At 32.2% G+C, this 27,194-nt stretch overlaps 3 protein-coding genes and 2 long non-coding RNA genes across 5 annotated transcripts in view; 2 read left to right on the top strand and 3 right to left on the bottom strand.

Moving 5' to 3' along the window:
- Meltrin (disintegrin and metalloproteinase domain-containing protein meltrin) overlaps positions 1 to 1,565 on the bottom strand; it is a 241,591-nt gene extending 240,026 nt beyond the window's left edge. Inside the window, exon 1 of the mRNA XM_076396229.1 lies at positions 1,337 to 1,565. Coding sequence (XP_076252344.1) covers positions 1,337 to 1,427 — 91 coding nt within the window. The 5' untranslated portion in view covers positions 1,428 to 1,565. The remainder of the gene's footprint in view (positions 1 to 1,336) is intronic.
- Positions 1,566 to 1,868: 303 nt separating this feature from the next.
- LOC143191315 (cilia- and flagella-associated protein 206) lies at positions 1,869 to 13,583 on the top strand. Its single transcript, XM_076396247.1, has 10 exons — positions 1,869 to 2,083; positions 2,137 to 2,487; positions 6,575 to 6,752; positions 6,806 to 7,046; positions 7,102 to 7,231; positions 8,616 to 8,891; positions 11,545 to 11,693; positions 11,745 to 11,843; positions 13,139 to 13,274; positions 13,331 to 13,583. The coding sequence occupies exons 1-10, from the start codon at positions 1,979 to 1,981 to the stop codon at positions 13,550 to 13,552; spliced, it is 1,887 nt and encodes a 628-aa protein (XP_076252362.1). The 5' UTR covers positions 1,869 to 1,978; the 3' UTR covers positions 13,553 to 13,583.
- A 1,775-nt stretch (positions 13,584 to 15,358) lies between these two features.
- Non2 (upstream activation factor subunit spp27 homolog Non2) lies at positions 15,359 to 18,098 on the bottom strand. The gene is made up of 4 exons (XM_076396222.1): positions 17,943 to 18,098; positions 16,730 to 16,956; positions 16,248 to 16,508; positions 15,359 to 16,188 (listed from the first exon to the last, which is right to left on the bottom strand). Exons 1-4 carry the CDS (start codon positions 17,983 to 17,985, stop codon positions 15,931 to 15,933), a joined length of 789 nt encoding a protein of 262 aa, XP_076252337.1. The 5' UTR covers positions 17,986 to 18,098; the 3' UTR covers positions 15,359 to 15,930.
- On the top strand, positions 17,302 to 17,946 carry LOC143191304 (uncharacterized). Its single transcript, XR_013004464.1, has 2 exons — positions 17,302 to 17,578; positions 17,682 to 17,946. It is a non-coding gene; the product is annotated as an uncharacterized LOC143191304 (long non-coding RNA).
- A 5,248-nt stretch (positions 18,099 to 23,346) lies between the features above and the next one.
- Positions 23,347 to 23,870, bottom strand: LOC143190120 (uncharacterized). The gene is made up of 3 exons (XR_013004167.1): positions 23,738 to 23,870; positions 23,555 to 23,653; positions 23,347 to 23,476 (listed from the first exon to the last, which is right to left on the bottom strand). It is a non-coding gene; the product is annotated as an uncharacterized LOC143190120 (long non-coding RNA).
- Positions 23,871 to 27,194: the final 3,324 nt, after the last annotated feature.

The raw sequence follows: 27,194 nt of genomic DNA, 5'->3' as shown, positions 1-27,194 counted from the left end.
GATCCGAGAATAATTCCTGAGACAAGAAAATGATTTTATGAAACAAAAATTGTTCGGATTACTCCTAACAAAGGGAAGTGCTGCCGAAAAAAAACCTAAAATAAAAGAACAACCGTCTGCTTAGTGTTCCACACACCGTTCGCACCTTAGCATGCCTCCGTTGCAACCGCTAATAACGAAACAAAAGTTCGAAGTAGGACTCCCCCACCTTTCTCGACCGTGTGATTCATACTTAATGCAATCAATACATTATCATTAAAAAGCAAACGAACTAACAGGACGTACGAGAATCGAAGTAAAACCAATGACGAAACACCCAGTCTGACTACTCGGGTTTCTTGTACGCGATGGATGACCACCTTTTGAAACGAGGTCTGTTAAGCGTAGCTCCCATTCTCACTCTTAGCAACACAAAGCAAGACAACTCGAAGCAGATCCTATACTAAGGTCCTTATATGGAGAGTTGCTTTGATACAACAATTTGTGGATATCGGCCAAGTTGAATGATGATCTAGTCGTTCTCAAAAAATCAAATTTATTCTTATTGACTCCTTATATGAAAAATTACGTGATTTTATTTCAACAGCCTGCCTTAAGGGAGAATAACAAAACACATAAAACAAGTATATGATTAGAAATAGTATTACACCGCTTAGAAATTAATTAACAATACAAATGAAGATCTACTCATTATATCTTACATTTGATAATATGTTGTTTTTGGATTATCATTTGAATCAATTAATATTTAAATTACCTTTAGGAATATATTAATTTAAAATATCCTGTGTGAAGTTAAAAAAAATTATTAATCTCAAAACAAAGAAATGCCCAGTAAACATATTAACTAACTAAATTTTATAACTAAAATTATGTATTCTAAAACAAAGAAAAGTATAAAATAAACTAAAATGTCTTCTGTTCACTCTCACAAAATATTATTTTAATTTCATTACTAAATATTATATGACAATAGAACCAGTAATTTGATCAATAAATAATTTTATTCTAACCTAACTTATCCATAATTAAAATATATTAACAAAAAGTGTTATAAAAACAAGAAATCGAATTAAAAAAACAATATCATGTCGCAAAACAATTATCAAATTAATATGCATCGTATCTGTTAAACCAGTATGATTATCAGCATGTAAACAGTACACACAAATAGTGACAAAAAAATTGAAACCACCAAAATTCCAATTATATAACTGAAAAGTAATTTGTTTTATTTAGCAAAATTTGATTTCTACGACAAAGCGACATCTTACTCAACACCTCTCGAAAAAATCCTTTTAAACGGTCAAATAACCATAAAGAAAAGAAAACTTACTTGTTGGTGCACTTAATATATCCTTATCGTTAATTCCTAAGCACAGCCCGACCAGGAGCCAACAAAGATAGTAAATTAGAAAAACAGCCATATTTTCACAGAACTATCGTTAAATGCATGCTGCACTGCACTTTAAAAATATCTTTCTCTCAAGGCATACGCGGACGAATTTGACAATAACCCGACCCTCCCGAACTCCACACATTTACTAACAGAAGGAATAGTTCCCTCGCTTTTGTATTGAGAAACGTTGGTCATATGGTTAGAAGATGTACAGGCGCCATCTAAGGCTCATCTACGGAAACTACTTTCCATTTTGCGGTACAGTTTCCTTTTTTAGAACATTTTGAATATTAAAATATCACTTTAATTAAAATTAATTATTATGCTTATTTCAGGTTAAAAGTTTAGACGTTAATGTTTATAAATAATTATTAACAATGCAGAATATAAATTTTATAAAATATTATTTTATTAATAGCTGCATTAAAACAATTCTCTAACAATAAAAAATGAGAATTACTCACAGTTTGACAAATGTCAAACTATACGTTATTAATTTTTTGTAGTATTTATTTTTATGAACCGGTTTCTATTTAAACAAGATATTGATCAAACTAGATTCATTATTCGTTTTCTGCCATGAGTGAAGAAGAAAATGCGTACGTTCGTAATATTGTCAAAGAAATATTACGAGAATGTTTCCCAAAGAAAATTAAAGTTAACAAGAATTTTTTAATTTACCTGGCAAGTTATAATGATTCTATCGAATTTAAAATGTTTATGGTAAAATATTTTAGACCAAGGTATTGCTAATCAATCCGAACTGGGGCATCAATGACGATTTTTTTAATCAAAGACAAAACGTACAGGTTTTTGTCAAATATGTGATAGATGAATTGTTAGTGAATCCATATCATCCGACTATGGTGACGTTGAAGATACAGTTTTACTTCTCATGCAACCTGGAACACATGGGTTATGCTATCGAGATGAACCACTACGATTTGCGGAAGAAATTGTCCAAACTCAAGGAGGATATTTTTATAATCAACACGATTCAGGATAAAGAAGAAATGGATAAACTGCTTAAAAAGATTGTGTATTATATTACTTTGATTTCCGGGCTTGGAGATCCAACTAATAATAAGGTAATATAATTTTATTGTTTTCTAAAGCGGTAAACCTGTTAACTGTCAAAATGAAGTTTATAAACGGTGCCACCAAAATATTAAGTCTCAATTTACTGTGTTGTCAAATTGTGTTAAATGTATTTATATTCAAGAAATATATTATAACTAGCGACCCGCCCCGGCTTCGCACGGGTGCAATGCTGATACTAAATTAAATACACTACAGAAAAAATATGAACGTTGTATATAAAAACATAGCGGCCCGCTCCGACTTTGCACGGGCATAAAATATATATGCCTATGTCACTCAATGAAAACATGATTAAAATCGATCCAGTATTTTTGGTTCATTCATTACTGCCCTTGGCCTGCACGCATTAAATTTGGAGTAAAACAATTCCTCTTCCCCTATACTTACTATGAAGATTTCCTGCTATCTTTGGAATATCTAAATTCATACAATTTTTATTACATTACACATTTTTAAACGCAAATTTTAAATTTGTAATATCTCCGAAAATATTTGTTTAATTTACATGCTGTAAGGAACCATATTGATCTATATTAATTGCACACTGTATTTAAGGTACTTAATTCGATAAGGATTAATGCCGTATTGCTTAAAATAGCTTCGTAAATAAGCCATTTTCTCACGTAAAAAGTAAACAATAAAAATGGTTAATGTGGGTTATCCCTAAAAGATAAACATATACAATCGCGGACTTTTTTGTAGACCTTTTTATGGTGTACAATACTGTAGTACATTAATTTGATCTAACTCGTAGGGTTAGGCAGCGTTTTTGCTAATTGCTAAATAAGCCTAAAAAAATAGGTTAATTTACGACATCACGTTAGAAACCTCTAAATTTAGCAATGTTGCCTTAGTATATTATGCATGTATTATACATATAAACCTTCCTCTTGAATCACTCTATCTATTGAAAAAAACCGCATCAAAATCCGTTGCCTAGTTTTAAAGATTTAAGCGCACATAGGGATATAGGGACAGAAAAGGCGACTTTGTTTTATACTATGTAGTGATATATGGCCTTCACATGGAATTTAGTGCACGTAGTCAAGAAAATCTAATAATTGCTTATATGTATCTTAATCATTTTTTAGTTTTAAAAAGACATTTATTAAGAAATATCGCGAATTTGTCATTATTTACAACAGCTTCCGATCATTTGGCGAAGAAAAAATCTTTCCATCGAGACAGACATGCGCAGGTGCACATATGTGTAAATATGGCAAAAATCCATAAATTGTACGACGAACTGCAACTTTATCCAGTATATTCTCCAGATTTAGTCTTTTTTGATTAATTCTGTCACATTCATTCAATCTTCAGCTCATCCAATGTAGTATTGCGTTTATTTCGTCTGTAATAATGTCTTTCAACTCAAATAAATCTTGCTCTAATGGATTCAAAACTTTATTTTTATTAATATTGCTCCAAAAACCAGCAGGAGTTTGATTAGGACTCTTGGTCTTAAGAACTAACATGGGAAGTCATCATTACCATTATCAATTTGTAGTTACGAGTTTCTATATATCAACCAATATGTTGGTATGGTTGTCACAGGATTGTTGGTTGTTCTATGATTTTGATCCATGTTTTCATCGAGGCTGTTCTTGTTACGAATCACTTATGATTCTGGAAGGGACGGAATAACGTCACTTATGGCTATGGAACATCTTGAGCTGCCCCGATACAACTTATAGCGTCCTCTAAGAAGTTCTTCTTGTTCTCTTTAACATTGGCGGTTGTATCGACATAAATCATATTTTTAACAGCCCATCTCAATTCAAATGTATCTAACAACCAACCTAATTAACATTATAGACAAAGATTACAAAAATACATTTAAATTTCCAGAGCAAAACTATTACATTCTACATTCAAATTTGTTTGAACTTAGGACTTGAAAATTTAATTTTAATTAATGATTTAAGTGAATAAGTCTGTGTACAATTATGTGAAAAATAAATGTAACAATTAATATTCTTCTTTAGAAATAATTCTCTCTTTAAACGCCATTAAAACTTTTTTCACTCACACACTCTTCGAATGAGTTTATTCCATGCCACTGGATTGTCTTTATAAAATGGTATGAATCCAATAAAACTTTCTCTAGTTGGTTACCGCTCAAATCTTCAAGCTACTTCAAGTCCACTATCGCCTTACATTATAACAGGTCAATTGAAAAGTCCTCGATCTGACACATAGATGGCGCTACTAGAATTAAATCCATATGTTTTTTAGTTAGCCATAAGCCTCAAAAGATGCGTGTTTAAATTTGACAGCTGTCGGATCATTAGTTTGTGAATTATAGCATTTTGAGTGAAGCAACGTTTGTTATTGTGAAAAAAATGGATAAAAAGGAATTTCTTGTGTTGATAAAGTATTGTTTTTTGAAGTGAAAAAATACAGTTGAAGCAAAAACTTGGCTGGATGCCGAGTTTCCGGATACTGCCCCAGGAAAATCAACCATCAAGGATTGGTATGCTAAGTTTAGACCTGGTGAAATGAGCACCGAAGACGGTGAACGCAGCGGACGCCCAAAAGAGGTTGTTATCGACGAAAACATTTAAAAAATCCAGAAAATAATTTGGAATAACCCTAAATTGAAATTGAATGAAATAGTAGACACTCTAAAGTTATCAACTGAACGTGTACATCATATAATTCACGAATATTTGGGTATGAGAAAGCTCTGTGCAAAGTGGGTGCCGCGCGAACTCACTTTTGACTAAAAACAACGAGTTGATGATTCGGAGCAGTATTTGAAGATGATCAAGCGTAATAAACCCGAGTTTTTGCATCGATATGTGACAATAGATGAAACATGGCTCCATCATTTCACTCCGAAGTCCAATCGACAGTCATCCGAGTGGACTGCACAGGATGAATCCGCTCCAAAGAGTGGGAAAATGCAACAGTCGGCTGGCAAGGCTATAGCCTCTGTATTTTAGGTTGCGCATGAAATAATTTTCATTGACTACCTTGAAAAGGGAAGGACCATCAACAGCGACTATTACATAGCGTTAAAGGAAAGTGTGAAGGACGAAATCGCCGAAAAACGGCCACATTTGAAGAAAAGGAAAGTGCTGCTTCACCAAGACAAAGCACCGTGTCACGAAAACGATGGCAAAAATCTATTACTCCTTCATCCACCGTATTCTCCAGATCTAGACCCCAGCGACTATTTCCTGTTCTTAGATCTTAAAAGAATGCTCGCTGAAAAGAAATTTTCGTCGAATGAAGAGGTGATCGGCGAAACTGAGGCCTATTTTGAAGCAAAGGACAAATCGTACTACAATATCGAAAAGTTGGAGGGTCGCTATAATCAGTGTATCACCCTTGAACGGAATTATGTTGAATAAAGAAAAAAAATATTTTTAGAAAAAAATGTTTACTATGGTAGGCCGCGGACTTTTCAATTGACCTGTTACATTATATATCAAGCCATGGTCCTTCGTACCACTTATATAGTGGTACCCTTTGCATATTGCACCCTTTTTGCAGCTTTCCATGCGCCTTTCGTTCATCTATCTAAATACATTTAAACAGTAAATCTTTAATTATTTATTCACTATCGTCAATATCAAAGTTGAGTTTCATTGGTGTATCGAAGTGGTCTGATTAGATATCACCTTTTGCATCAGCATTGAATATTACCGAACAATTACTACCTCTTGTGAATAAACAGTACCCATAATGTAACCTCTCTAACTGTAACTTGTTCGTCACTTCATGAATCCTATGTTCCAATATTTTGGTGAATTTCTTTCATACCGTTTACCCAAACAAAGCTCGATATAATTGTTGGTATCTTGTTTCAGTAATTAGACCCTCTGATTTTATGATATGTATGTTTTGTCCATTATTCCATTTAAAAACGTGATTGAACTGTCATTTGCTTTATCTTCCTGTTTTGTTGAATTGATATTTATATCAAAATTTTAATACTTTGCAACTGAGCTCTTCTCTATCGGTTTCAATGCCTTTTTTATCCTACCTGTTGGACCCAATGTTTCTAGTTGACTAGTGCTTCACTGGTGCTTGTAAATTACACACGTTACGAAACTCTTATTACTTAAGGTATTCGAAGAAGTTCTTTTCGCATTGAAAAGCATCCTCGACGACGAGGAACTAAAAGAGTTTGCCACCACGTCAAACTCCACGAAACAGGCTTCCCTCGAACACTTTACCCGAGTTGTTGCAGGAATACGCCTGTTCAACAAATACTGCGACAAAGGCGGTGAAGGAATAGCAAACCGTAAATATTTCCAGATGGTTTTAATAAACAATATTCTAAATCTATAATTTCAGTACCTAATTTAATAAGAAAAGCGGTAAACATTATCAGGCAAAGGGCAGAAATGACCTTGCTTTTGGTCATGGAGAGAGTCAACTTGTTGACAACCATAGTGGATAAATGTTACACCATCAAAACAACTTCTAAGGGCCTCCACGTAGATATCGTGTTACCCAAAGAGTGTCTTCCCAATTTTAGTATCAACTACATGACGGATCTTTTAATATTTTTTAGACAATATGAGCTGATAATGAGGTAAACAGGAACATGAATGTAAAGTAAATATGTCCTCGTAACGATTTTGTTGTAGAAAACTTATTGAAGAAATTGAAGTGATATCAACAAGGAGCGAGTTCGTATTGAAGAGTATCGACAAGTACCTGGAAAAAATACACGACACGGTGTTTATGAGATTGGCTATTCCTGTAGGAGTTGTTTTTGTAAGTAGTCACTGTTATTTAATTGATTGTTTCGAGACAATGTTTTGACTTAACAGGTCAATTGAAAAATCCCCGGCCAACTATAGTAAAACACATATTTCTGGCAAAATTAGTTGTCTTTATTCAACATAATTCCCTTCAAGGGTTATACACTCATTATAGCGACCCCTCAACTTTTTGATACCATTTTTGTAGGACGATTTGTCTTTTGCTTCAAAATAGGCCTCAGTTTCGTAAATCGACTCTTTATTCGACGAAAATTTCTTCACAGCGAGCATTCTTTTGAGATCTGAGAACAGAAAATAGTCACTGGGCTCCAGATCTGGAGAATACGGTGGGTAAGGAAGCAATTCGATGCACAATTCATGGATCTTTGCCGTCGTCTTCACTGACTTGTAACACGGTGCATTGTCTTGGTGAAGCAGCACTTCAAATGCGACCGTTTTTCGGCGATTTACGTCCTTCAAACGGTCCTATAACGTTATGTAATAGTCGCTGTTGATGGTACTTCTTGTTTCAAGGTAGTCAATGAAAATTATTCCATGCGCATCCCAAAATACAGACGCCATAACCTTTACAGCCGACAGTTGCGTTTTTCCACGCTTTGGGCGAGTTCATCGTGTGCAGTCCACTCGAATGACTGTCGATTGGACAGTAATTCGACAGTAAGGTGCACCATTGTCGGAGTGAGATGATGGAGCCATGTTTCATCCATTGCCACATATCGACGCAATAACTCGAGATTATTATAACGCTTGATCATCTTCAAACACTGCTCCGAATCATCAACTTGTCGTTTTTAGTCAAAGGTGAGCTCGCGCGGCATCCTCTTTGCACAAAGCTTTCTCATAACCAAATATTCGTGAATGATATTTCATTCAATTTCAATTTACGGTCATTCAAAATCATTTTGTGGATTTTTTAAATGTTTTCGTCGGTAACAACCTCTTTTGGGTGGCCACTGCATTCGCCGTCTTCGGTGCTCATTTCATCATGTCTAAACTTAGCATACCAATCCTTGACGGTTGATTTTCCTGGGGCAGTGTCCGAAAACTCGCCATCAAGCCAAGTTTTTGCTTCAACTGTACTTTTTCCCTTCAAAAAATAATATTTTATCAACACGTGAAATTCCTTTTTATCCATTTTTTTTTCACAATAACAAACGTTGCTTCACTCAAAATGCTATAATTCACAAACTAATGATCCGACAGCTGTCAAATTTATACACGCATCTTTTGAGGCTTAGGGCTAACTAAAAAACATATGGATTTAATTCTAGTAGCGCCATCTATGTGTCGGGTCGGATACTTTTCAATTGACCTTATATTGTTATATCCCAAGGTGAACAAATTAAATAAAGTATTATGTTAATACTAATTTTCAGCCTTTATTTGAAGAATTGTCAGACACATGGACTCATCTACAAGATCAAGTCATACTGTTAACCAGATTTAGTCAAATAATTTCCAACTTGGAAATGTACGCGAGACAGGTGTATAATGAAGAAATATTAGGCGAACAATTATCCATGGACTACTATGCGTTAACAGACGCCGAAAGACTGGAACTTACCGCCCACAATACCATCGAATCGAATAATCCAAACGTGTCTGTATACTCTATAGAAAGCTTTAAGAGCTTCGATGCCGTTAAACTGGAGGTAAGTGTGACAACATATAAGGTGCATTCAAAAGTAATCGGAAACTATCAATTGATTTTCTTAAAATTTTATTCAGAATGGTCTTCTTGATACCTTACCCCTTATGACAATTAAAATTCTTCTAAATAAAAAGTGGTTTTATAAATACTATTTCGTGGATGGCCTAGAAAAACAAAATCAAATCGTTTTTCGATACAAGAATCTAATTCCTAAAACGCCTGACTTGCAACGTTGCCAGATCTTGTATATTATAAGTATATTTGAAAAATTTTATATAAATTATCTTGAATTCACAAATTAACCTAAAAGTTCCATTCTTATCACAATTTTCGTTTTCTATAATATAATAAATGTAATATGAAGAACCTTGTTTAATAAATATATTTAAATTAAATTTGATATTAATATTTAAATTTAAATAAACAAAAACGAGAAAATAAAACAAATATAACATATTTTTCTTGTTCAGTTTGCTGTTATGTTGTAAACATCGAGGTGTGATTTTGATGAGAAATACTCACATTAAGGAAATCTAGTCATATTTACTTGCACTTTCGCAGTGTCAATTATGCCTAAAATGTAATGAATTTGCTAAAGAAATGAATCTAGTTTATATGTTCAACGAATTTTACCTCTCTGTCGCTTGTAAATGACAACGTCGCAAAATGGGGCGGAATTCAATTGAAATTTACCGAATGTTAGTTGTCATGTTGATATTCTCGTAATTGTTGGATCGAGTGTGACGCTTTTACAGATTTTGTTACATATATCCTTAAACATTCTCAATTGAGCTTTATCCTTTAAATAAAATCGTCATGCGTAAGAAACAGTGTCAATAAAACGCCGTTATTTCATCCGCAATAACAATTTTTTTTGAATACATTACAACCACATGGTGCTAGACCAGGTTATTTACCTAAGCATCTGCATGTATTCTGATAATTGTTCACACTAAAAAAAGCATTTATTAAGAAACAGAATCAGTATGTATTAATTACAATATTTTCCATCAACATTTTCTCATCCTTTTGCAACATGGTCATGCCATCTCAAAATAACGATGTTTCTTGATCTGATGCCGCAGCCAAACCATCCTGCATCGAACTGAACAAGTGGTAATAAGTGGTGGTGGTCGCCGTGCTATAGACTATATAAAAGGTCTATTTAAAAGTCACCAACCTGACACATAGATGGCGCTACGAGAATTAAATTCATATGTTTTTTAGTTAGCACCAACCCTCAAAAGATGCGTGTATAAATTTGACAGCTGTCGCATCATTAGTTTGTGAATTATAGCATTTTGAGTGAAGCAACTTTTGTTATTGTGAAAAAAATGGATGAAAAGGAATTTCGCGTGTTGATATATTGCTTTTTGAAGGGAAAAAATACAGTTGAAGCAAAAACTTGGCTTGATGCCGAGTTCTCGGACACTACCCCAGGAAAATCAACCATCAAGAATTGGTATGCTAAGTCTACACGTGGTGAAATGAGTACCGAAGTCGGTGAACGCAGTGGACGCCCAAAAGAGGTTGTTACCGACGAAAACGACCATCAACAGCGACTATTACATAGCGTTATTGAACCGTTTGAAGGACAAAATCGCCGAAAAACGGCGGCATTTGAAGAAAAAGTAAGTGCTGCTTCACCAAGACAATGCACCGTGTCACAAGTCAGTGAAAGCGATGGCAAAAATCCATGAATTGCACTTCGAATTGCTTCCTCATCCACCGTATTCTCCAGAATGCTCGCTGTGCAGAAATTTTCGTCGAATGAAGAGGTGATCGCCGAAAGTGAGGCCTATTTTGAAGCAAAGCACCCTTGAACGGAATTATGTTGAATAAAAAAACTAATTTTGCCAAAAAAATGGGTTTTACTATGGTAGGCCGAGGACTTTTCAATTGACCTGTTATGACTTTGCCTCGGTTGCTTATTTTTCTGGTCTCTTTTACAACAATGCGTTCAATTGGTTCATTTTCGACAGACATTTTCAGTAACAATTTGTCGAATTTAACAGATTACAGACAGGTTAGGTTGTTTGTCATTTTGACATTTATACTTCGCATTTTCACCAATAGATATCGCTCACCAAATACATCGTTAGCGACCACTAAAAGCCTTTAGGCCACCACAAATATGTCCATGCTAGATTTTAAGGTTGGCTAAAGGATTGGTACTAGGGGTATTGGTCACCAAGAAAAATATCGATATTTTAAAAAATATCGATATATCGAAGAAAAAAAAATATCGATATTTTTTTGCAAAACAGTATTGATATTTTCAATAAACTCTTTCAATTAAGTACCAAAATACACTAAGCCTTCAAAATTAACTACCCATTTAAACATTCTTAGATATTCAAAATAAAGTACCAAAAATCACCAAACCGAACTATCAAAAAATGTATTTAATTTATTTTGAAAAAATATCGAAAAACATCAGCTAGAGAAATATCGATATATCGATCAAAAAATTATCGGCCAAAAATATCGATATTTTTTCTGCATCTCTAGTGCGTTATGATGACGATGTTGATGTAACAACAAATATATTGTCATAAAGCATTATTAAAAAGGACCTGTTTACCTTAGAACGCACCTTGTATATATATATAAAGTATCAACCATTTCAACAATAACTAACGAAGCATTTTCAGTATTTAGGATTCTGCCCTTGGAAATTAGTGGAAACTAAAGGTGCCCTGATACCCGGCAACCCCAGCATGGGCGTCGCCAGATATCAGGAAAAAAATTACGTGTTTTCTACAGTTGAAGCGTCTCAGGAATTTTGTAAAAATCCGGAATTGTAAGTTATAATTCCATAACGACAAACGTAAAATAACATTGCTATTTGCAGATATGTAAATTATATCTTGGACTTGGCAAGGGAAAAGCCACAATTGATTCATTTCCTTCAACTAAAGGAGGAGTTGGAAAAAGTATACTCAATCGAAAAGTAAGATATTTTTGGATAAAAGTGGCGTACAGATCTTTTATAAATAATAGACGCCATCTGACATTTTCATTCGGAACTTGGTATCGTTGAATACATTTTTCGGAACATTTGGTAATTTGAGCCCGATTTATTTTGTTTACGGTTACATGAAAAAATTCTCTCGGGTTAAGAATAAAAAAATTGTTCTATAGTATGTAAAAGTCCACTGATTTAAAACTATTAATTTAATTTTAATCGTCGATATTTCTATTTATTAATAGGCCAAAAATATAAATAGCAACTCTCATATTCATAAGGAAACAAGTATCATTCAACAACTACTTAACTGTTTGACAAGTCTTCAAAGCATCTCCGTTAATTTATGATATTCGGAATTATTATTTATTTCATCGCTATACTAGTCTTTTTGAAACATGGAAATCTGTTAAAGAGCATTATATGTGTCAAACACTAGCTTCAGCAAAACCACTGTTTGCCAACGTTTGTGTTATTTTTTGTTGGATACTATTTTCAACTATTGCTATGATAGATTGTGTATTACACTCCATCCACTTCCCATATCTTCTACAGTTAACATGATCAATCTTGTTTTCGTAACATTTTAATTATTTTTTGAGACTTATAGCTTCATCGCGATTTAATGTCACTTCAATTTCTGAAGATATGGACCAAATATCTTTGAGCATATAACCGCTCATTTGATTGTCTTCGTCATCTTGAAAATGTATTTTTATAATTCTATTTGCCGTTTAAAATGAAGCCCACTATCTCCTCAGAATTGCTAAATTTACCTTGGAATCATCAAAACAAATGATACATCAAGAATAGAAAATATTAATATAAGTTTCCTAACTAACGTAGGCTCCGAACCACGGTCCTCGGCATTAAGCCTACCCACTGGCGAGTAATCAACTTAGAAAACATCCCAGAAGACATCCGTTTTACCCAACCTGTTTACTGGCGTGACTGGAATCATTTTCCTTGTCGGATTTTGCTCTCTTGCCTAGGACAATCACAAAAATAAATTTACGACCATGCCCCATGTCGATTCAAACCCGCGACTATCGCAACAGTAGGTGGACCGTCCTGTCACCTTTACCACTGTTTCAATCAAGTCGGCAATTCCACACTTTTGAAGCCAATAGTTTCTTACAAACAACAAATAACACTGAAATAATATTCTTTGTCGTCCGTTTGTTCCGGAGAATAATACTCATGATTCACAAATTTCACTTCTTACTGTTTTAGAACACAGTGATATATATTTCTAGAAAAAAATTAATAATTTTTTTTAGATTAGTTCAAAGTAAAAGCGATTTGAAGATGTGTGAAGACAAGGCAGTTGGAACTGATGACCACGTTGTCGAGAAACACATTAGTCCAACTTATAAATGGAACATCTGGGATTATAAGAGACATATCCTAAATATGGTGAGATTCAGCTTTAAATCAGCAAAATCCAAGCCAATTAAGTAAATTTCTTGTAGACCAATATAGCAGGCTACGTCACAGTATCAGTTCAAAGTGACAAAGTATTCAGTAAAGCTGCCTTGCATACCCAAACCTATTGCACCAAAGAAGTCGGTACTAACACCGTCAGAGATAACTACACCAACGTCCCTAAACCGTCGACGTTCATCTATGGTTTACGGGGTCGAAAAGATGACAAACAATTTCTTATCGACATGACCGAACCAATTTCAAAATGATAAGCTTATTTATACAATTATATGTTTATAAACGTACAATTTTAATAAAAGTTTAGTATATATAAAATACCTGCATTTTTAATTACCATTAGTTAAATGCTGCCAACTATTCTTAAATATACAAAAGTATACGAAGACAAACGGAATCAATAATGTATTAGATCATGTCTTGTATGAATACGATCTGTAAATACGACATCTGAACTTTCTAAATCAAAAAACGGAGTACCTTTTAGTCTATTCATTTCAAGCCGAACACAACGAATACCAAAGAGAAATTTAACATATTCGAGAGTTAATAAATATTCTGATTTACCAGTTCAGTGAGGATAAGTAAACAGAGCTGTCTAGTATTAATAACAACTAATACACAATAACATGGTCTTCAAGTCTAACAGGATTCGAAGATTCATTACTACAATTAATAGAAAAAAAACAGTTTCGTCATCCCAAGTGACAGGTAACATCATACACTTCATTGCATCTCAATAGCTAGAATTTTGAGAAACACAGTCCAGGTAGTGCACTTACCAGCTTTATTATAACCATGATATTAAGACAGTTATAAATATAAAAGTATTTCAATAAAACTCATTCACTTACGAAACTATTTGAAATTCCATATAAAAAACAAATATCTTCTCATCAGGATTGTTTGATTTTTTTACATTTTCTGGCGCAGCAAAAATATTATTTCTTTCAGAATAGAATTATTCAATAACAAATTTAACACTAGATCTGTCTAGTCTTTTCCAGTTCGGAAACAATGCTTTTACATATTCTTCGGCTTCACCCTGTTCGTAATTACATTTCAAGTCAAACACAACGAATAGCAAACACAAAATTAACATATTCGACAGCTACTAAGTCTTCTGATTTATTAATAATAACCAATATATAACATCATATATTCAGTCTAACAGGATTCAAGAATTTGCTACCACAATTAATAGACGATACAATCAAATACGTATAAACTTATAAACCGTTTTGCCATCCCAAATGACAGGTAACATCATAAACTTCATTTCATCACAAAAGTTAGAATTTTCAGAAACACGGTCCAGGTAGCGCCCCAGTAGCTTTATTATAAGTATATAGACAGTTATAAATATAAAAGTATTACGACAAAACTCAACCGCTAACGAGATTACTTGAAACTGTAATACTACATACACAATAATACTTATATTTATACATCCTCCAAGCAGAGCATGTTAAATATCTTGGTATGCACTTAGATCGACGCCTAACCTGGAAGAAGTACATACTCTCTAAACCGAAACAACTTGGACTTAAAATTATATCAAATGTATTGGCTCATTGGGCGCCAATCCAAGTTATAATTAGATAACAAGGTATTACTGTATGAGTTTATACTTATCTTACGTAGCCTATTTGCCATCGTTCAACGGTTCGATTTCTTGGTGATATTCTTCGAGAACCTATAACGAGTGTAATTCAACGTATTTGGGTGAAGTACTTCGAAAGAGTCAGTGTACCCCAATGTACTCGCTAATCAGCTAAATATGCAACGTGATAGTGAAGTGCGTAGACTAAAACGTTTAACACCACCTGATCTGATTACTGGACATATGTAGACTTTAGAATAAGACTAATTAATTAAGATAATATTTTATACAGAAGATTACAAAAAATTTATTTATACGTCACGTCACGTCAAACACGATTCACCAACTACAATCAGGGGCAGCAAAGAAATGGCTTAATTCTTCAATGTCAAGACAAAAAAACTGAAATTCAGCGCCAACGTTGTTTTATTCAGGAGTAAAAAAAACACCATAGTTATACATACATATTTTATTTGTTTCACTACATTTGAGTATGTTATGAACATACATAATATTAAAGTAAATCTGTCCCGAAACGTATGTTGAATAGGAAAAACATTCTCATAGGTAATAATTTAAATGAAAGTCAGAATCACTTACGTGCCTATTTGAAATTTTAATCTACATATCAGTCACCGAAAACTTAAAATTTACTTAAATGTTTAATGATTCCGTATAAACATTTACAATTTTCTCATTTATTTTACGAACACGCGATGTTTTTTCTACACGCTAACTTACAAGTTAAAATTAAAATAATGGAAAAGGAAATCTTAATACAAACACAAAAAGGACCACCACAACATAAGTAGGAGTGATGATTTTTCCCCAGTAACATGAAACCTGAAATGTTTCCATTTGAGACCAGCTCTAAACACAAATTCTTTGTCTTTCGATTGTTAATAGTTATTTGTTCAAATGGTCTGATTAGAGGTTTCAAATCATACATACAAAAATCGATACTGTAAGTGTTAAGACGAATTTTCTTACACAAACTTACTCCTACTTACTTAATACTAACGGCAATTAACTGATAAAATGACTCTTGAGATATTTCATCATGGCGAACGTTCTGAAACGCTTGGTGCCAATGACTTTGAACAGAGCATCATCGCAGATAGTGTACTGTTTGTTCTTAGGGTCATACAGATTCCTTTCTTTGATGATTGCCCATAATTTTTTCACTACTTCATGACGAGCCATCGAGTCAGCGCCAACAAGGGCTGCAAGTTCAGGGGAAAGTTGAAGAGGTTTTGTGTAGCCACTACCTTTCTTGCCACCGCCCTGTAAAACAATATGATTAATAAATCTTAGCACGATCAGTATGTTTTTATGTCACCTACCCCTTTCTTGCCTCCCTTCTTTTTACCCCAATCTTCATCAGAGTCAGATTCAGAACCCTTCTTCTTCTTGGGAGGAAGCTTCCTGGTTTTAGCAGGCTTAGACGATTTCTTCGGAGAGTATTCCTCGGAGTCTTCCTCAGATTCACCCTCGCTTTGTTCACTGCCAGATTCATCTTCACTGTCTTTCTTGGCCTTCTTAGCAGCTGGTTTTTTGCCAGTCGATCCGCGTTTCTTTTTCTTGTCTTCATCAGATTCTGCTTCCTAAAGTTTATTAAAAAGTACATTAATTGATAATAATTTTTAAAAAACTGTAAAATATATTGTCACTTGCGTTTCCAACCCAAAATATTCAGAACAAAATAATTTGGAGGATAAAACAAGTAATTATTTATCAGTATATTTGCGCAAAACTATTAAGCTAGATAATTTTGCATGGGATAATACTGAATAAACATCACCAACTACCTTGTAATCGTTCATACCTCTTCTTCTTCATCCTCCTCTTCTTCATCATCCTCGCCACCTTCATCATCAGAGTCATTCTTCTTTCCCTTTTTCTTATCGTTGTCTTTCTTTGAGCTTACAAATTCCATTACGAGATCGTCGATTTCCTTTTTACGACTTTGCAATTTTACGTCCAATTTTTCTTCGAGTTCTTGACGAACCTTCTTGGCTGATGTTGAAGCCAAGTCTGCATCTTTAAGGATAGCTAAAGAGAAAAATATAAATCAAAATTAATGCAAACATAAATTTATTTATGTATAGCAACAGTAAACATTAAAGGGTTTTAGATATCTTATTCTATTAGTCCTCAGATGATGTTAACTGAAACCAAATCAGCATTTTTAATAACAGCTAACAAAAAATGCTTGTTAAAATTAATATAGACATAATTTGCCATTACTACAATGACAATACAGTATATACATGTTTTTAAATAAAGCAAAAAAAAAACTTCATAAAATATGTTACATGAAAAAAATATAATCAGAATGTACAACATATTGATAAACAAGACAATCTACTGCCACTGTTTGTAACTTAAAATGAATTTGGATCCGATAGTGCGCGCGAAAAAGACTAGCAGGATAAATGAGAGAGCTAACAGACCAATACGAGTGTTATCCCGGACGATATCAACTTTAATTGCTTAACAACAGGCTTATGCAGAATATCCCTTTATATGTTTGATGGAAAATACTTCCTAAATATCAAAATACAATTGATTTTCAAACAATGCCCAATGCCAATGCCTAACATTGCAGAAAAATCCGAAAATATCAAAACTACCTACACGAAGCGTCATGTCTGGTACAGTCCTGAGACTAAAGGTGTGATCTCATTTTTAATAAAACGTCGTTAAATAATTGAAAATTTGGGGAGAAAAACTCCTACGAAAATCAAAAATAAATTTTTACATCGATTTTGTTTCAGGCATTTTACTCTCAGAGTTATAATTCCAGAGAAATTTTCGATTCAAAGTACGCACAAATATCCGACTACAGCCATAGCGTCGTTCAGCCATTGTTTACCGACCGTCCGCATAACATATATTGTACAAGAATAAAGTGTCCGATTTCAATCGATAACCGGCAAAAATCCAATAACAAAAAATGCAAAGGAAAAAATTAGAAGTCTAGTTTTATAATTTTGAGTGGTCTTAGGATTGAATTTTAATAAAAAACTACTACTTACCGGCAATTTCTTTGCGAAGATCTTCTTTGGATATATCAGCCATGATGACAAGACAAAGATAGCTGTACGAACCGAAAGAGATGGAAACAGACTGGGCCGAATAGGTTGATCGGCAGAGCTTCGTTCTTTCGGTTCCCGGATTTCGTTGACACTTTATTTAGACGTTGCCAATTTGACTTATTCCTCCTGTATTCAAATACAATAAACTTACACATTTTTTATGGAATATTAGGATTATAATTAAATTAGCTAAAGTAATATTAGTACTGTACTTAATTAAAATATTATGTAAAATTATGTAGCATCCTATAACATTTAATAAGTTATATTTTTATATTTTCTGTACTAATAGGATTAAATTAAAAAAGAAGTATGCATCTTTTGATCTGGCAACATAGCATCAATTTTCATAAGAAATATTGGCATTGAAAAATCAAATTAAAAACGGTTGGTTTATGTTTCCTTATCTGTTTATATTTGTATTTTGATTTTTATTTGCCTCAGAGTGATTAAATATAAGCATTAATTGTATTTTGATGTATAAAAGTATAGCAAAATTAAAATAGATAGTAAATGTTAGTTGCAAATTTTGGTACTAAAATTTGAGTATTATAGCATTTTAAATATTAGTAGTTCTATCTTTAGTATTAGCTTTTCAATCATGAACATATGCCTTATGTACTGTTATAATATACTTGCTTAGCAGGTTAAGGATGTTCAAGTAATAGATGTGAGGGTGTCAAATATTTTGTTTTATATTTCCTGCAAGTTTAAACATTTTGTACAATTTGGCACTTTTTCCCTATATGGCAATTACAGAAATCTTTAATTATGTTGCTCTAAAGTGTTGATACCAGGTGGATACAATTTGCTTATACCTTCATCAAATCAATATAGCATTTCTAAATTTTTTGTTTCCATTACAGTCGTTTTGTAGAAAATATTTTCAACAGGATTCAATCAATTTTTTAGCATAAACTACGCCGGCATAAGTCATAAAACTCAGTTGACTGAAATACAAATAACTTGATATTTAAGTAGTTTAAGTATTGGATAATTTTATATTGGTTTTCTCACATATTAGAATAATATACTTAACTAGATTATAGAATAATTAATACCTCTAAATTTTCTTAAACCTTTAAACAAAGATGAACAAGAAAATATCTTTTGCATTAAATTAATAAATGTATACCTCATAATGCTGCTCTCTTCAATAGAATAGCTGTTTTGTACAATTATTTTTAACTTTATTGAACTTAATAAATATAATTTTTATTGTTTAAATATGCGAACAAAATACTTAGATATATTGTATTTAAGTACAATATCGAAGCATAAGTAGAATATATAAAACTTATGTTCCTTACATTGTTAATCTCAACTTTAAAAAACAAACTACTTGTCTGAGTTTCAAGTCATCATTTTTTAATCATGTTATCATAAGATATTCTTCAATTCATGGAAATTATATTATGTAAAAAACGTTACTTTAATGAATAAGCTTCTAGTTCATCTGGCATTATCTTTTGTTCCCATACCACAGAAATGTGTGTAAAAAAATATAAGGATACGGGTTTATTCGAATGTGTAAGTGAAACGAATCTGCAACATACATTTTAAGTACATGACTCTTCTCAAAAAAATAATATGCTTATTTTCTGTTATCTTGTAAGAGACGTACAAAAGTTATCTCTTCTTTTTTACAACTCTCTCAACGTTATAGTTGTTATTATAAAATACTTAGCTGCTCGTACGTAAAATAAATGTTGGAGAATAAAGAAAATATAATAAAACTTTAGTTACAAACATAACCTCTTTACCATTTTGGGGTACAATGTATTTTGTGTTGCCTGATTAATGTTATTGATGCATACATATTATTGGGTTATTTATAAATGCGTAATTTTAATCCAATCAAAGAGAAAATTCATTATTTTTATTTTGTAGTATAAATTACAATTTAAAAGAATTATTTTCTTACTTTGGAAATAATTTTTGTCGTCAAAGCGCCATCTATGCAACGCTCTATTAAAATTTATGGATATATGCGTTTAATGGATGATATTGCTTGGGTTATTCTAGTAAATTTGACGGACGTTTAGCTCCGCTGATCACAGATGGCGCTTAGCTAGATCGAATAGGAACCGTATAAACTGTAAAAGTTTAGTTGCATAGGGATTAGAGGGTGCTGAGCATTTTGTTTTAAATATTTCGGCTAGAATTAGCTAAAGAAATATACATTACGACATAATCAAACTATATTTGAATCAGAAGGAGTTGTATTAGGTTGTTCAAAGTAAAAGACTGGTGGAAGACCCAAATGACTATTGACCTAAAGATGAGAAAAAGAAGTAAACGCATAATTCTGACCGGTTTATTCGACGATCTGTTCTTGGTTTAGAGGATGGGACAAGTTTTTTAGGTGCACGTTCTTAGCTGGTATGGCAAAACGTGCAAGTCAAAACGATTTCGTTGTATGTACCATGACCTGATTTCGAGTGCACCGTTTACTAGCCGGCCTAAAAACATCGCACCGAAAATATAGCCGAAAAGTCGAGTGCACTCTTAGATATGCAATTGCGAAGGCCACGGCCTTTGCTAAGCGTAGTTTTTGCATATACGCGGTCGAGGTAAAAGGGTATTTTTAAAATTTTTGAATTAATTAAATGAAATATAAAGTGTTATAATCAGAAACGTTAATTTGTACAGATTATGATGCGTGCTATTATTCATATTTTGTTATATATTATAATTATTGTGTTTGTTTGAATTTAATTTTTTGGCGTTGTTATATGCGAAACATCAAAATTTTTAAAAGAAGAAAGTATTGTAACACATATTATTGTATTGGTTTAGAATAAGCCCTACATATTTTTAAATGATTTATTTATTTATTTTTAAATGAATATATACATGATCAGTTAAATAAAGTATCAAAAACGGACAAGAGTGTAGTTCTGGAGAATCCCGCCATGCCGCATGGTTTGACTTTGCAACGTTGCCAGTTGTTGAAAATTATACGTATATTTGAAGGCTATGATATAAATAGAATAAATTATCTTGATTTCACAACTTTACCTAATATCCTAGAACCTAATGTTTCTATTGAGACCTAAGTTAAAATGTTTTTATATATTTTTTGTCTCATATAATAAAAAACATGTAATTTGAAGACTCTTTTATAAACATCTTTCATTTAATAAATATCATTAATCTTTCATAAAATAACTTTGAACAAAAAAAATTAACTAAGTGTAGAGTATATTGTTTTAAGTTTATATATTATGTCTAAATTATTTAACATTTCATAAATATATTTAATATTATAAGAAAAAAGAGAAAATAAAGCAATATGTAATGTAACAATTATATGTACAAATATAATGTATTTATCAATATATAAAAACACTAATACCCTCGCTGTTACCTCAACGAATCTCTTTGATATGCAAAAACAGCGCGGAAACCCCTCTCAATTCATTCAATAAATGCAATGAATGTAATTCAAATCGATATGCGTTAAGCCTGTGTGTAGATTGCAGTATTCGTTAAACTGTAGACCCTATGCGTTCGGGTAAAATCGGAATTTGCAGTCGGAAATAATCGCCGGACGATCGCCATTTTTGGCGCTGCCTGCGAGTGGGGTAGATCGCTGAGAGTCCAAATGGAAGTCCAAAAGTAAGTAACCTTCGATTTTTTGATTGATTTTATTTAAATTATTATGAATATTTTTATACTATTTTTTATGTTTACAATTTGACAAATTTATTGGCCTTCATGTTAATGTCTAAATCAAAAACATATTTAAATGAAATCAGATTAAGATGTTATTCTTGCCGTCACATTCAAATTAATTGTTCTGATTTTATATCTTCATACATTTACTTATATTTAATTCTACCAATTTAGTCATTATCAATAAGTTATTGTTACAACTAAATTAGTTCATAACTGATATAAAGACAAGGTTAACGTCAAATATTCTAACAAAATTGCTCATCAACATTCTTCAATAAAATTGTCATAATTCTTAATTAAAAAAAACTAACCAAGTAGTTAATTTAAAAATATCCTTTTCTTCTCAAGCATGGTTAATATTCAATGACTAATCTAATACCTACTAGTAAATACGCAACATCCAATAATGAACATAGAAAAAAATTATAAAACAGCAAACAACTTTTAATTATCAGAAGTATAACCTCAACGATCTACTTCTCTTGGAAATTGATCGGCCTTAAGTACACGATTATACCCGAAGGGCAATTACGATTTTATCCGTACGCACAGGGTCTGCAGAGTAACGATAGATGTAAATCTTCAATACTTTGTACCTGAGGAATTCAATTGGTTTGCTATGGATTATTGATCGATCACGCTCAAATTTAGAAGTAGTAATATTTTTACCAAAATACGTACTAGTGACAATAATTAAGGGTCAAATCCAAAATGGTTGCTTAGTACGTTTGATTCAGGCTTTTCAGTGCTTGTAAAGAGCAACGTCGCATTATCAGCCGGAAACTACCGTAGTTTACCGAATACGGTTGGGATTCTTCAGAACTAGCCATTACAATTAAAATGTATTCACAAAACATGGAAATACATAGCCCGTCTATTTTGTGAATGTATTGTAATACACATTATTGTAATAGTTCAGAATCAGTCTTATATATTTTTTAATGATTTAGTTATCTTTAAATGAAAATATTGATGATTAGTTAAATATAGTATCATAAATAGTGGTTACGTTCATTGACGTATTGTCGGTACTCGGTTAATATCGGCAGTTTTCGGGTAGTCGTGCGACGTTGCCAATTTATAAAAATATACTTGAAAAATAAATATTTTATGAAATGTTACTTGATGTTACTTTAGTATATTATAGTTGACAGTTTTATTAATAAACTTATGAAAATTTCAACTTGAATATGAACGTATACATAGGTGTATATATCTATATATATTCTATCTTTAAGATTTATTTTACATAATATATATTTTTCATATAATTTACAAGAACTGGCAATATGTCACGATGAGTAGACTTTAGTTATCTAATATATTTTATTGATATATTACAATTACATTAATTTTCCTTGACCATAAAGACATTGATGTAATCACAGAGATATCTCCACTACCCAAAACACGTAATCCACTGATATTATCTTCTCTCTAATATTTAAAACAAACATTAAAATAAGATAATATAACTATTAATGGTTGTGTTGTTTTATTTTTTCGAATCAACTAAATTAACAACCTAACTAAATCGATTTGACATTTCATCAAATATGACAACTTCAGTTCGGTCTATACAGTCAACTTTCTGAACTAACGACCAAAATTAGAGGTTACCACTCCAGCAGCAAAAAGGAACCTTATTCAGTATCTGCATTAATGTTCTTCTAGAAGGCAAGCAGAATATCTTCGATAACAGTTTATATCCTCTGTCACTGCATTTCAATAAGGATAAAGCCATTAGTTTTTCATCCAACCTGAAACGAAGCTGATGGGACAGGCTGAGTTATCTGTAAATGAACATATACATTTCAAGTTAGAACCTTCATTTTCTAATAATAAACACAAGTTTCTTATTATATACTTACTTCTGGGTCTTGTTGGGGTAGAAAAATGTCCTATATATCTATCACCCTCAAAAAACTTATGTGACTGTAATATTGCCATTGGGGGCATATTTTCTTTGTCTTGTAGTAAAGGTAAAGAATTTCAATAAATATTGCTTAATTATTTCAATGCAATAAATCATTACTATTTATCAAAATACTTACTATTTAAATTACAAGTAAGAATTACATCTTGTTTCAACCATGGCTTTCCTGATTTTGATCTATAGTCTTTAACTTTAAAAGGATTACAAACTTTCCTGGACCTACATAGGAGATCATAAGAGATCCCCTTAAGGTTTTCTTTTTATTACACTAATAAATTAAAATACACAGAATAATCTAAATTAATTGTTAAATATAAATAAAAACACATACCGAAAAACTTGTCGTCGTAAATAAACAACACAAATTATATCACCTAAAAATGGCCGTTAACTGATTAGGTTAGAATTATTAATACCGACGCTGAACGAGCGAGAAACTCACATATAGCTGTTCCATTTTTTATTTACATTTGGCGGCGTAACGGTGATTCCGAAAAGCTTAAACGTGGGACTTGATTTTTCATAACTTTCACTTCTAAATTTCTTTATTCTATGGTCTGGTACAGGGGTGGTAAGTAGTGGGGCAAAGTTTCGCTTAGTCCAATCGTTGGCGGCGCTGGCAACGCGAATTTGATTGGTTGGTTTAAAATAGTTATGTTTAAAATAGTTAACCTGTAAAGAAAATACTTTGCTTTGATTGGTCTGCCATTTCCCCTGATTATTTTGTGACGTCACATTTATTGGCCAATAGAATTTAAATAAAAATCAGATTTAAATTTTAAAATTAATTAATTTATTAAAATAAAATCCTATACAAATATACATAAGTGTAAATAATATAAATATATATAAACAAAAAGCAAAAAAAAAACAATTATGAACTCTATTCTAGGAAATATTAAAATATCTATAATTCTTCTATAACGCCTTCCCATATATGTTTAGTGCCATCAATTTTATGGGATCTATTACAGTTCTAACTTATCTTGATATATTAAAGGTAAACTTTAAATCCTTCCCTGTTGATATTGCATTAACTTCATTAAACCAAAAATACGATCACACCTCATAATAACTTATTTGGCCTTGAAAATCATTATGGATTGGACAGTTGAAACACTAAAAATTTATGTGTTTTTTAAAAATATTTAGATTTTAGAGTATTTAATCTGTGTAACTACTTAATATAGAATATAGACAAATATTGCATGTTGTCTCTTTTTCAGAAGTTTTGTTAAATAGCCTGAAATAAGACTAAAATACAATATTAGACTCGTTTTCCTCAGAGCAAAATTCTCTGGAAATGAAAATATAGACTCAACTGGTGATTTAACAACCTCAATTGGTACTAGATCTCCCGTTAAAAAAGAATATAAGTTATCTAACATGTTCATCTTCTTCACAATTTTCTCCGGGAGAATGATGTGAAAAAATTGAAGTGATGAGCCCTTTTAAAAATTTCTCGAACATACTAGGGGAAGGATGCTGTTTCTACCTCCATGACCTCTAATAAATCCAACAAAATTCCTTAAGCAATCTTGGTTAAGATTTGTTAAACAAATGTAGTTATTTGTAAATTTAGACAAAATAGATTTCTTTAAGGTAATAAATCCCCTAAAAGTATATAATTCCTTAAATATATAATTCCCCTACTATAAAATGATTGAACACTGATTGTTCTAAAAAGTTAAAGTATTGCAAATATTTTAGGGATATTTTACAATTAAAAGTAGTATTTATTACTACTAATTATCCAGTTATACTAATTGTTACCTTCTTGTAAGACTTCTTTATGTAGAGACATCACACTGAAAGCATATGAACAATTTGGTAGATAAATTGAATTTTATTACTACTAACATCTTCATAAGGTTATGAATTTCTGTAAACAAACAATATATAAACAGACATGTAGTAGATAGATAATTTTATATGTACCTGATAAAACCAATGATGGATATGCATTTACCCTAATACCTGTTCGTGAAGGAAGGATAATTCTAAATTTTTCACTAAAATGTCCATAACAAACACCATGACGTTGATATATTTGCATTGTGGTTTATCCAGGTAACTTACTACTATTTACTTAATCAACCCATTTTTGGAAAGGAGCAAGATCATTCTTTGGGAAACGATGTCTAATTTTGCGTAGTAGAATTTTACCCCGGTACACTACATCTTTTACTACACTGACGCATTGTCATCAATTTTTATATTATTATTCCATAATAATTAATGTAAAACAGAAAATATGCACAACGTAAAACGAAAATTTCGTGATCTAAACAAAAACCATAACCTACAAACAACAAACATAAAAATGGACGCCCATAGAAAATGCTGATTTCACACAATTTGATCGACCAATCACATTTCATGTTAGTGGCGGCACCAGGAATTTAAACTAGCCAATCACAATTTGCGATCGCAGCGCTACAGTTGATCGAACTAAACAAAACATTTCCCCAAGGTCGCATATACCGTGAAATTTCTATTTTTTCTATGGTCTGGTAATATATTTGACAAATGTGACATCTGATGTCCTGTTTTACAGGTTACTATAAAAAAATTGTAGAAAATCAAAATTTCGTGCCAATAAAATAATAAATTTAAAGTGGCCATGTTGTTAATCATGGGACCATAATGCTAATAGCGTGATGTGAACTGGTCTTTATATAATCCTCCTGCATATTCGTAGTACAGTTGCAAAATACGACTCGGCATTAAGGCACGTTATTGCCTTAACCAACATATTGAATTTTAACAAGATCATTCGTCTTCCGCAACTAATAAATCATTAACGAATCGCCATTTCATTTAAACTACACCACTAATACCGTATCTTAATAAAATAATCACGTTGCCTTTGAAAATAATTGAACGTAGTTTTTATGGTTTTCTATTATACCTGATATAATCGTAACAGCAAATATTCTTTGCGGGTAATTTTCAAAGTGTTTTGTGACATTTAGAACTGCGCCAGAGTCCGAGGTTCGGAGAGAAAAACCTTGAAATAGCGAAAATATTTTTCTCAAGGGTGTGTTCTTTCGGCGCGATAGTATTTATTAAACGTATTGATTTTCGGACAAGCTCTTATATACTAGAAAAAAACTGGGCGTTGTTTTTAAGAAGCCTGGATGGAAGCCTACGATGTAGGTCATACGGCCGGAATATTTCTTTTAATATATATTATTTTACTATATTATTACTTTACTATTAATAACTATTACTTACTATTACTCTACTAACTCCGGGGGTTATCTTTACACATATGTATATGAAAGGATATCTTACATCCCTCAAAAAGGTGCATGTTCTTAATTCTCTTATGTATACTTTCCAGAGAGACAATTTTCCCTAAAATAATTTTATTAAATTATGTTTATATCAATAAAATAGTTTGTGAACTTACTGATCTTATACATTTCTTACATTTGATATCGAATAGAGCCAATATCAAGAAGGTCAAGATTCGTCACCCACTTTGTATGTAGACGGGTTTTCTTGGGTGAATCTAACGTAGTATTCTTCATTTTTTAAGCGATGTTAATATTTAGTACGGCAGCAATCCG

Source organism: Rhynchophorus ferrugineus, unplaced genomic scaffold, assembly GCF_030347505.1.
Source record: "Rhynchophorus ferrugineus isolate W39M unplaced genomic scaffold, kcgeb_rfMv2 rfM2, whole genome shotgun sequence".
Taxonomy (NCBI): domain Eukaryota; kingdom Metazoa; phylum Arthropoda; class Insecta; order Coleoptera; family Curculionidae; genus Rhynchophorus; species Rhynchophorus ferrugineus.
The sequence above is the reverse complement of the archived record's forward strand: the minus strand, read 5'-3'. Positions and strand labels throughout refer to the sequence as shown.